General features: G+C 41.7%; 1 protein-coding gene across 1 annotated transcript in view; it reads right to left on the bottom strand.

Moving 5' to 3' along the window:
- Nucleotides 1–2871: 2871 nt before the first annotated feature.
- LOC141178575 (uncharacterized) overlaps nt 2872–11949 on the bottom strand; it is a 31279-nt gene continuing 22201 nt past the window's right edge. The window contains exons 7-8 of the mRNA XM_073660453.1: nt 9197–9354; nt 2872–3115 (exon numbers count right to left, since the gene is read on the bottom strand). Of these exons, the coding sequence (XP_073516554.1) occupies nt 3083–3115; nt 9197–9354 (191 nt within the window). The 3' untranslated portion in view covers nt 2872–3082. The remainder of the gene's footprint in view (nt 3116–9196; nt 9355–11949) is intronic.

Below are 11949 nucleotides of genomic sequence, written 5' to 3'. Positions count from 1 at the left end.
AGTGGGGTAATAGGGCTGGGGTTGATGTCAGCTTATAATGCCAGCTGACACCAAGCCCAGGTTAGTAATGGAGAGGCGTCTATAAGACACCCCCATTACTAACCCCATAGTGTAAGTGAAATGTAAAATAAGGACACCCGCACCCAGAATAAAATCCTTTAATTGAAATAAAGACACAATACTTTAATGTTCTAAATTAAACCATACTTACCATCACGCCCATTCCAGCTGAAGCCAACGATCTCCTGCAATAAAAGTAAAATAATAAAGCAACCTCATCCTTACCTTTCTATGGTTCCCAGAACAGCTTCAGCTCTGCTACATTGAAATGAAAGGCTGGATTGAAGCAGAACGCTGCCATCCAGCTTGCCATGCCGCAGACACTGAAAATCTCCTCAGTGAAGCTCCTCAGTGTCTGGTTGTGACGGCATCCAGATGAGCCGAGTCCAATGAACTTAGCTCACCTCATACACGTCGCTAACAGCGTGGGAGAATTCTCCTGCACTTGCAGAGCCGGCAAATGACGTCACCGCACGCGCAGGAGAATTTTCCCACGCTGTCAGTGACGTGCATGAGGTGAGCTGAGTTCATTGGACATGAACTCGGCTCATCTTTATGCTGTCACAGCCAGACACTGAGGAGCTTCACTGAGAAGCTTCTCACTGTCTGCGGCATGGCAAGCTGGATGGCAGCGTTCAGCTGTGGTCCAGCCTGTCATGTCAATGTAGCAGAGCTGAAGCTGTCCTGGGAACCATGGAAAGGTAAGGATGAGGTTGGTTTATTATTTTACTTTTATTGCAGGAGATCGTTGGCTTCAGCTGGAATGGGCGTGATGGTAAGTATGGTTTAATTTAGAACATTAAAGTATTGTGTCTTTATTTCAATTAAAGGATTTTATTCACGGTGTGGGTGTCTTTATTTTACATTTCACTTTCACTATGGAGTTAGTAATGGGGGTGTCTTATAGACGCCTCTCCATTACTAACCTGGGCTTGATGTCAGCTGGCATTATAAGCGGACATCAACCCCAGCCCTATTACCCCACTGCCACCACTACAGGGCAGTGGGAAGAGCGAGGCTAAGTGCCAGAATTGGCGCATCCTATGGATGCGCCATTTCTGAGGCGGCTGAGGGCTGGTGTTTCTAGCCTGGGAGGGGGCCAATATTCATGGCACCCTTCCTGTGCTACTAATATCAGCCCCCAGCTGTCTGCCTAGCCTTTGCTATTAAAATAGGGGGGATCCCAAGTCATTTTTTTTGGATCCCCCATTTTAATAGCTAGTAAAGGCTAGGTATTCAGCTGGGGGTTGATATTAGTAGCCTGGGAAGCTCTGTGGGTAACCTCCGCTAGAGACTAAAATTACAGGGAACCCCTAGCCAATTTTTTTTTTAATAAATCCTTTATTTTAATACTAAATGACAAGTACAGTAACCAACACTGTCACTGTACCTATTATATACGTGACTGACATGTTTCTATCTATATAATCTATGTGTGATGCTCTATTCTTTCTGTTCTATATTGTCGGGTACCGGTGTATGCCGCTGCTGAATTGCCGGCCGGCTTTTTTAAAGAGACAGGTGCATGAAAATCGGAGGGCACTAGTGTGTTCCAAGTGCCCTGCTATGTTTTTCAAGCACCCTCCTATATACCCTGCCTGCCTGTCTGCCTATATATACTGCCTGCCTGATGTTTAATTGAGCACTGTTCCCATCGATTTGGGCAATTATTGACCTTCGCAGACTGCCTGGGGGGACCGCTAGAAAAATGCTCCGGTCTCCCATAGACTTACATTGGGCTCGTTGCTCGGGTCGAGCACCCGAGTATTCCAATGTGCTCGACCCGAGCTTCGAGCACCTGAGCATTTTAGTGCTCGCTCATCACTAGTTTCTATCCTCGAAGAGGCATTCAAACAGGGTGTGATACCAAAAGAACTGTTGGATATGGTGCGCAAACTACAGCCCCATTTGGCCACCTTTTACTTAATTCCAAAACATCACAAAAATCCGATTGATCCGCCAAGTAGGCCAATTGTTGCCGGTAACGGCAGTTTGTGTGAAATTATATCTAGTGTAATTGATCACTACTTGAAGCCCTTGGTCTCTGGCCTGCCCTCCTACAAGATACTACGGCCGCCCTACAAAGACTGGATCACCTCTGCCTCGGTGACCATATAGTCATGGTCACTGCAGACATAGAGACACTTTATACGTCCATCAAACATGAAGATGGTATTAGGGTGGTTTCGTGGTATCTGAAGTCAAGTGGTCTCAAGCTGCCCCTGGCCGAGCTGCTCGTGGTCCTCCTGGAATTTGTCCTTCGACATGTGTTTATTTTAAAAAAGAACATCTACTTACAACAACAGGGCTCCGATATGGGGGCCTCCTGTGCCCCCTCCTACGCCAACCTTTTCTTGGGTTCGTGGGAGCGGGATATATTCCAGGTGGATACCACCTGTTGAGATGGACACCGTCCAGGGAAGGATGAGATACATTGATGATATATGGTTTGTGCGGGAGGCTACGGCCAGAGATTTGGAGAGGCTTATGACCAAGCTGAATGATAACAATTTGAATATTCGGCTAACATATAAATCGGGAAGAAGTCTGGACTTCTCGGATTTAAAAATCGGGTATCTGAGAATGGTATAACTACTGACATATTTAGGAAACCAACTGCGACAAACTACTTGTTACACGCAGAATTGGCACACCCACCCTCCACCATAAGAGGAATTCCAATAGGTCAGTTCCTTAGGGCCAAGAGGATATGCTCTAATGAGAAAACATTTGAGGAACAAGCGACAGAACTGGCAAATCGGTTTGAAGAAGGGATATAGCCGTAGGTCAATGAGACGGAGTTACAGGATAGCAGCATGAACCCCAAGAGATCAATAAATTTATGGCAATAAAAAAAAACATCAACAAATCGGAGGAGGTCCGATTTATTTCGGTATATAACAATCGGTGGCCTGAAGTGAGATCAATTTTACAGAAGCACTGGCAAGTTCTATTAACAGATTCTATCCTCCGTCAAATCCTCCCCCCAGCACCCTCAATGGTGGCGAAGCGAAGTCCAAACTTAAAAGATCTGTTGGTTCACAGTCACTATGATCTGGAGAGATGTAGAGATAAACAGGAAAGATATTAATGTTTTTTTCACGTGCGGGCTTTGTAAGGCGTGTGGTTATTAGAAGAAAGCAAAGAAGTTTGATAATTTTGGTGGCTCCAAAACATTTGAAATAAGGGCACATTTAAATTGTACCTCGAAGGGCGTAATTTATTATGCCCAATGTCCTTGTAAAAAGATATATGTCAGACTTACTACTAAAGAATTAAAAATTTGAGTAAGAGAGTATGTTAGGGACATTATCAAAGCCAAAGTGGTGGAAGACCCTAGCACTCTCAAAACTTTACCACGCCATTTTTTACATCACCATCAATGCAGCCCAAGAGAATTCCGCATCATAGATATTGATCAAGTCACCATGGGAGCAAGAGGAGGAGACCTGGGGAGGATTTTATCACAATTGGAGAGTAAGTGGATCTATCGACTGGGTACCCTAGCACCGGCAGGACTTAATGAAAGCTTTGGGTTCAGTTCCTTCCTATAATTGAGGCTAATGAGTAGATGGGGTTTCTTTTAATATCTTATGGTTTTATTGTATATGTATTGGTGCTTGTTTTTAATTGTTTTTATTCATCCTTAGGAAAGCTTTTGCCTGGGTTGATGGGTCGTGCGGGATGTCCGTTTCCAGTGGCTGGGGGACCAGCTCAACTGTACGAGCAAGGCAGTTGCGCGTCTATCCTCGCGGATGACCCTATACGTGTAGGATAGAAGACAACAGTGACAATATAGTCGTCTATGTGAATTATTGTATCACTATGTTAGATGTGGTTCTTAAATGTATAGGGGTTATTTTACACTATTATATACAGTGGGTACAGAAAGTATTCAGACCCCTTTAAATTTTTCACTCTTTGTTTCATTGCAGCCATTTGGTAAATTCTAAAAAGTTCATTTTTTTCTCATTAAAGTCCACTCTGCACCCCATCTTGACTGAAAAAAACAGAAATGTAGAAATTTTTGCAAATTTATTAAAATAGAAAAACTGAAATATCACAGACTGCAGTTTACCGGTATTCATTGGCCTGTTTTACATCATGACATAGCTATCTATTATCTGTATGACCATCATAGTCACTGAAGCACTGGCACCTTAAACTTTGGCATTTTAGGCTGTATTTTTTCATTAGGATAGTCTCTTCAGTATTGATTTAAATTAAGTTATGTTACCATCATGTGTATGATTCATGTCACTTAGTAACAAATACATTGTATGAATATGTACAGTTATATGAAAAAGTTTGGGCACCCCTATTAATCTTAAGCTTATTGTTTTATAAAAATTGGTGTTTTTGCAACAGCTATTTCAGTTTGATATATGTAATAACTGTTGGATACAGTAATGTTTCTGCCTTGAAATGAGGTTTATTGTACTAACAGAAAATGTGCAATCTGCATTCAAAGAAAATTTGACAGGTGCATAAGTATGGGCACCTCACCAGAAAAGTGACATTAATATTTAGTAGATCCTCCTTTTGCAAAAATAACAGCCTCTAGTCGCTTCCTGTAGCTTTTAATGAGTTCCTGGATCCTGGATGAAGGTATTTTTGACCATTCCTCTTTACAAAACAATTCCAGTTCAGTTAAGTTTGATGGTCGCCAAGCATGGACAGCCCTCTTCAAATGATCCCACAGATGTTCAATGATGTTCAGGTCTGGGGACTGGGATGGCCATTCCAGAACATTGTAATTGTTCCTCTGCATGAATGCCTGAGTAGATTTGGCGCGGTGTTTTGGATCATTGTCTTGCTGAAAGATCCATCCCCTGCGTAACTTCAACTTTATCACTGATTCTTGAACATTATTGTCAAGAATCTGCTGATACTGAGTGGAATCCATGCGTCCCTCAACTTTAACAAGATTCCCGGTTCCGGCATTGGCCACACAGCCCCAAAGCATGATGGAACCTCCACCAAATTTTACTGTGGGTAGCAAGTGTTTTTCTTGGAATGCTGTGTTTTTTTGCCGCCATGCATAACGCCTTTTTGTATGACCAAACAACTCAATCTTTGTTTCATCAGTCCACAGGACCTTCTTCCAAAAAGAAATTGGCTTCTCCAAATGTGCTTTTGCATACCTCAGCCGACTCTGTTTGTGGCGTGCTTGCAGAAACGGCTTCTTTCGCATCACTCTCCCATACAGCTTCTCCTTGTGCAAAGTGCGTTGTATAGTTGACCGATGTACAGTGACAACATCTGCAGGAAGTTGATGCTGCAGCTCTCTGGAGGTGGTCTGAGGATTGTCCTTGACTGATCTCACCATTCTTCTTCTCTGCCTTTCTGATGTTTTCCTTGGCCTGCCACTTCTGGCCTTAACAAGAACTGTCCCTGTGTTCTTCCATTTCCTTACTATGTTCCTCACAGTGGAAACTGACAGATTAAATCTCTGAGACAGCTTTTTGTATCCTTCCCCTGAACAACTATGTTGAATAATCTTTGTTTTCAGATCATTTGACAGTTGTTTTGAGGAGCCCATGATGCCACTCTTCAGAGGAGATTCAAACAGGAGAACAACTTGCAAGTGGCTACTTTAAGTAGCTTTTCTCATGATTGCATACACCTGGCTATGAAGTTCAAAGCTCAATGAGGTTACAAAACAAAAAAAAGTGCTTTAGTAAGTCAGTAAAAAGTAGGTAGGAGTATTTAAAACAAGAAAATGATAAGGGTGCCCATACTTATGCACCTGTCAAATTTTGTTTGAATGCAGATTGCACATTTTCTGTTAGTACAATAAACCTCATTTCAAGGCAGAAACATTACTGTGTCCAACAGTTATTACATATATCAAACTGAAATAGCTGTTGCAAAAACACCAATTTTAAGAAAATATTAAGCTTAAGATTAATAGGGGTGCCCAAACTTTTTCATATGACTGTATATGGCATTATATTAATTAATTTATTGTTTACTAGTGACGTTCAATTTTTTGGCCTTTTTAGGGGGGTTAATTTTCCCTCCCAGCTCATGTATGTGTCACTCCCTTATAGAGGTTGTTGCCCTGTCTTGTTAATTGGTTTTATCAATTTGATGAAATATAATATACACCTTTTATATGCAGCTGGTATCTCTTCATTGTCCAGACGTTTAGTATATATTGACCTGGATATTTTGGTTGTTTATTCATGTTGAAGTGTCCAGGAATGGATTAACATAGGACATTTAATGTAATTAATTGTAAGTTACGTTGTCCATTTACTTGGTAACTGGAATAATTGATACTTTGATTGATAATATTGTCACTTCCTTTCATGTACCCATATTTGTGGAGTCACATGGTTATCTCTCTGACCTTTGTGTAGCTTTCACCCATGACCTACTATTTTATTGGTTGTCCTCTATTTAGGAGTGTCTGTGGGACCTCCTTTTTTTACTTTTGATACACAATCAAACTGATTTTTTATCTGGACTCATTATGATGGTGACCTGACTCTTTTTGGGGCTCAGTCACTCCACTCTTTTTGTAGGTTGTACTTTATGGGAGCGCCCACATATGAACTATGGTTTATCTATTCCGCCATGTTCTTCGGTTTATATGCTTCTGACTATACACAATGCAACCTAGCAGAGATCTGCAGCATGTACTTGCAATGCTAACACCCTGCCGCCCTTTTCCTCTCCCTCGTATTAAATCTCACTCTGCGCTATCTCAACCTAACAGAGAACTAATCTTCATTCTAAATAGGTCTTAAAAGACTCTCCCTATACGCTGCTTTCACTCTCCCTACGCTCACACTACGTTGATGTAATATGCGCAAGATGGCGCCGGCAGGGCATAAATATCCCCCTACGATGCTGTAAGGACAGCCAATCACAGTAATGCCACAACAAAGATGGCAACGACATTACTGTGATTGGCAAGCAAGCCCAGCATGTTCATTGGCTACACATAAAGCGCCAAACATACAGGGCGGGTCACTCGAATATACCGAGGTGAATAGCTAATTACTCGCCGAATAGCCTGAATTGTGTACTATTCGTGCGAGTAACAAATAGTGCGGAATGTATTCGCTCATCACTAGTAAAAAGACATAAATCCAAGTGACACATTCATTCCTGCTCCGAGTGTGTCAAAGGTTGTCATAACTTTGTCTCTCTGAGATGTGAAGTTACCTTTTAATACAAGTAATTTCATGTCCATGATGCTGTGATCAGGGATACAAAAATATTTGGCTACAAGTAAATCTATTCTTTTTTTCTTTTCTTGTGTGGCGATGAGAATTCATCCTTGTTCTAAGTTTTTGCCCTGTCTCCCCTACATACAGACCCCCAGTTAGACATTTGGTACATATAATTAAGTACATTACATTAGATGTGATGCAGCTGAAAGTACCTGGGATCTTGTGGTCCTGATGTGAGTTGGGAATCTTTATCTTGTCCGTGGTCATTATAAATGGACGGGTTTTACATTTACAGTTGGTGAGGATGAATTTTGTAAGTTTCACCACAAAGGTGAAACTATCCTCCTGGTCAGTTTGCTTAGTTTGCTTTCCCTCCCAGTACCTTTTAAGTCTAACAATGTTAGGTTTCTGGGAGATTATACTTGTTCCTTTTATTTTTAGTTCTCCTCAGCTTGCTTACTTTGCCCTATATGAATGTGTTTTAGGTTTCTCACTCAGGGTTTTCGTATTTTACTTCATACTTTCCTTTTCCCTGGTTGACAGTGTGTTGTGGCCTCCCCTCTGGTTCCTCCGGAGGTACGAGAAACTCCTCAATGGCCTAATAGAGAGTTAGGTCCGTGGCGTTTTTAGTTGTGCAGCTAGGGCCTTTCTAGTCTGTACAGAGACTAGTTGGGTTTAGCTGCGGCATTCTCCTCTGTGTGGGTTCTCTGGTGGCTATCAAGATGCGCTTTCTGGTTAAAACATTTCCCACATTTTGAACATGAAAATGGCTTCTCCCCTGTGTGAGTTCTCTGATGTTTGATAAGATTTGATTTCTTTGCAAAATATTTCCCACATTCTGAACATGAAAATGGCTTCTCCCCTGTGTGAGTTCTCTGATGTTCGATAAGCGTTGATTGCAATGTAAAAAAGTTCCCACATTCTGAACATGAAAAAGGCTTCTCCCCTGTGTGAATTCTCTGATGTCTAATAAGATTTGATTCCTGTACAAAACATTTCCCACATTCTGAACACGAAAATGGCTTCTCCCCTGTGTGAATTCTCTGATGTCTAATAAGATTTGATTTCTTTATAAAACATTTCCCACATTCTGAACATGAAAATGGCTTCAACCCTGTGTGAGTACTCTGATGTGTAATAAGTTTTGATTTCTCTTTAAAGCAGTTCCCACATTCGGAACATGAAAATGGCTTCTCCCCTAAGTGAGTTCTCTGATGGCTGATCAGATTTGATTTCTTTATAAAACATTTCCCACATTCTGAACATAAAAATGGGTTCTCCCCTGTGTGAATTCTCTGATGTGCAATAAGATATGTTTTCTCTGCAAAGCAGTTCCCACATTCTGAACATGAAAATGGCTTCTCCCCTGTGTGAGTTCTCTGATGGCTGATAAGATTTGATTTCTTTATAAAACATTTCCCACATTCTGAACATGAAAATGGCTTCTCCCCTGTGTGAGTTCTCTGATGTGCAATAAGACTTGATTTCACTGTAAAGCAGTTTCCACATTCTGAACATGAAAATGGCTTCTCCCCTGTGTGAGTTCTCTGATGTGCAATAAGACTTGATTTCACTGTAAAGCAGTTTCCACATTCTGAACATGAAAATGGCTTCTCCCCTGTGTGAGTTCTCTGATGTTTGATAAGATTTGATTTCTTTGTAAAACATTTCCCACATTCTGAACAGGAAAAAGGCTTTTCCCCTGTGTGAGTTCTCAGGTGCCTAACAAAATCTGATTTCTGGTTAAAACATCTCCCACACTTGGAGCAAGAAAATCTATTCTCTGCTGTGTGAATTTTTTCAAGTTTAAGAAAAGACTTTTTGAGGGGAAAACTATTTCTATATTCTGAACGTGAAAATGGCTTCTTTGCTTTAGGAGCAGTTTGTTTTTTAATGCTTATTTTGTGACTTGGATTTTCCTTAGTAGTCGGTAATGAATCAGAAGACAGGACCTGTTTCAAATGATCAGATGACAGATCTTTGCTGTGAAGGGATGATGGTATATCTGGAGTAATGGCATTCACTTCAATTGTATCCTGTGGGATCTCAAGATCAACTGATTTAAAAATTGAAGATGTCAGGTGTCCCTCTGATCTCCTGGTACAGACATCTGCCAATAATAAAACCAATTATTATTTTTTAATAAAAAATCCTTGTAATTATATATTTTTGAACATTTCTACTTAAATAGTCCGTAAAAATGGCAAGTTATGAAAAAAAATTGAATTATTCACCAAGACAATGACAGTTCACAGTCTAATAGAAAACCTCATAGCATGAACCAGTAAAGTGTGGTGTTCAATTGTTTGTTACTTCTGCCTCCCAAATATGGAATAAAAAGCCACCAAACAATGTTATGTAGGCAAAAATAATACCAAGAAAAACTTCTATTAATCTCACAAAAAAACAAGTCCTCATTCAGGTCCATCATCTGAAAAACAGAGGTTTCCACATTATTAGTGGCTCAAAGGCTCTTGAAAAGCAACATGGCTTCCATAAACCAATCCAGCAATATCCGATCTCCCAAAGTCAAATCTCCCCCTCACTTCTGCGCCTTGCAGTGTGCCCAAACCACATAGCATCCATGTATTTGGCATTACTATAGTGGCAGAACCCACTTAATTTATGGTGTGTGTCTCCTGGAGCACAATCTGGACACTATGTGTTGGGTAATAAAATAGCATATTTGCAATTTTCAATCTACAACATCCACTGTGTGTTAATTTCAGGAAAGTGCCTGTGGAATCAAAATAGTCACTACTTCTATAGATTAATTCACTGAGAGTTATAATTTCCAAAATGGAGTCACTTTATGGGTATTTTTACTGCTCTGGTTTTCTGCCATTGTGTCATATAAGGGCTTCTGCAAATGGTGGGTCCTATCTCCTCTGGGATCTCCTACTGTGACATCTGCTTCTGTCACCAGGAGCCACCTTTTTCCCTTCCCCCATGAGAGCACCATACGAGAGAGAGTAGGATCTGCCCCTATTACCGGACAGGAAGCCCTGAGCACAAAATAAAAATGCAACTCCCACTTCCTCCTTCAATGTGTTTCCTGTCCTCAAGGATGTAGAAGCCTGGAGCTCACGGCTGGAGCAGCCATAAATCATGGAACACCAGTGAATCATGGAACACCATGCTGAGTTCTATAGCTACCTCTAGTGAGTAGCAATGAGCAGGGGCCCAGTTGGGCGCTGAAATGATAACATCAGTCTGGAAGAAACTAAATTTAATGATTCCGTACCTACCTACGTTTGTTTGGCCTAGGCCTCATGGCTTGTGTATAAAGCCTCACTGCTAGGCCTCATGGCTTGTGTATTGAGCCTCACGGCTAGGCCTCATGGCTAGGCCTCGTGACTTGTGCATTGAGCCTCACGGCTAGGACTCATGGCTTGTGTATTGAGCCTCACGGATAGGCCTCATGGCTTGCGTATTGAGCCTCATGGCTTGCATATTGAGCCTCATGGCTAGGCCTCATGGCTTGCATATTGAGCATCACAGCTAGGCCTCATGGCTTGCGTATTGAGCCTCACGGCTAGGCCTCATGGCTTGCGTATTGAGCCTCACGGCTAGGCCTCATGGCTTGCGTATTGAGCCTCACGGCTAGGCCTCATGGCTTGCGTATTGAGCCTCATGGCTTGCGTATGGAGTCTCACGGCTATGCCTCATGGCTTGCATATTGAACCCCACGGCTAGGCCTCATGGCTTGCGTAATGAGTCTCATGGCTAGTCCTCATGGCTTGCGTATTGTGCCTCATGGCTTGCGTATTAAGCCTCATGGCTTGCGCATGGAGCCTCACGGCTTGCGTATTGAGCCTCACGGCTAAGCCTCATGGCTTGCATATTGAGCCTCACGGTTAGGCCTCATGTCTAGGCCTCATGGCTTGCATATTGAGCCTCACGGCCAGGCCTCATGGCTTGCATATTGAGCCTCACGGCTAGGCCTCATGCCAATTCAGGTGTAGGTTTATGACTCATGTTGGCCTGTCTGAAGGTTTTTTTCAGACCGCTTCATAGTTGCGGAAAAACCTGCCACGTTAGGTCTAGGATTTTCCTCAGCTGTCTGCCTTACGGGGGGTTGCCTGGTTAGCCAGACAACTTGGGGCTTGTAGATCTGTTTCACTAAGGTCTCAAAACTTCACTACCCTTTACTAGCAATATTACCGATATTGGTAAGGAAGGTCTCTGGACGATGCCCTCGGTCTGGGGTGATTCTATTAAATACAGTCCAAAGGATAGCTGCTGAGTAACAGGTCCAGTCAATCCCTCATACTTGGATAGAATATTGAACTAGTCTGCATTTAACATCTATGTCCCAGTGGTCTTCTTGGTAAAGGTGTGAATGGGGGTGCTAAAAGAATAATACCAATTTAAGTCCAGTTGATCTTCACAATCTGGGATCATTAGTAATGTAACATAGATTGAATAAAGACCTAGGTCCATCAAGTTCAACCTTTCTCCCCCAATTGTACTCTGACACTAACTTACTGGAACTAGGCCTCACAAATGTATTATTACCGTTTTTATTATAACTTCACTATTACAATTATAATGAACCAGTTTATAATTTTTAATTAGTTTTATTTTTTTGTATTTCTAATAATGGTTTTAGTAAAATCCCTATACCTAAAAACTGTTGATCTAGAAGAAGGCAAAACCCAGGACACATTCAGCAATTTGCATCAAGGGGGAAAAAAAAAATTCC

This window comes from Phyllobates terribilis, unplaced genomic scaffold, assembly GCF_046119375.1.
Source record: "Phyllobates terribilis strain yellow unplaced genomic scaffold, ASM4611937v1 Scaffold_29__1_contigs__length_15306474, whole genome shotgun sequence".
Taxonomy (NCBI): domain Eukaryota; kingdom Metazoa; phylum Chordata; class Amphibia; order Anura; family Dendrobatidae; genus Phyllobates; species Phyllobates terribilis.
The sequence above is the reverse complement of the archived record's forward strand: the minus strand, read 5'-3'. Positions and strand labels throughout refer to the sequence as shown.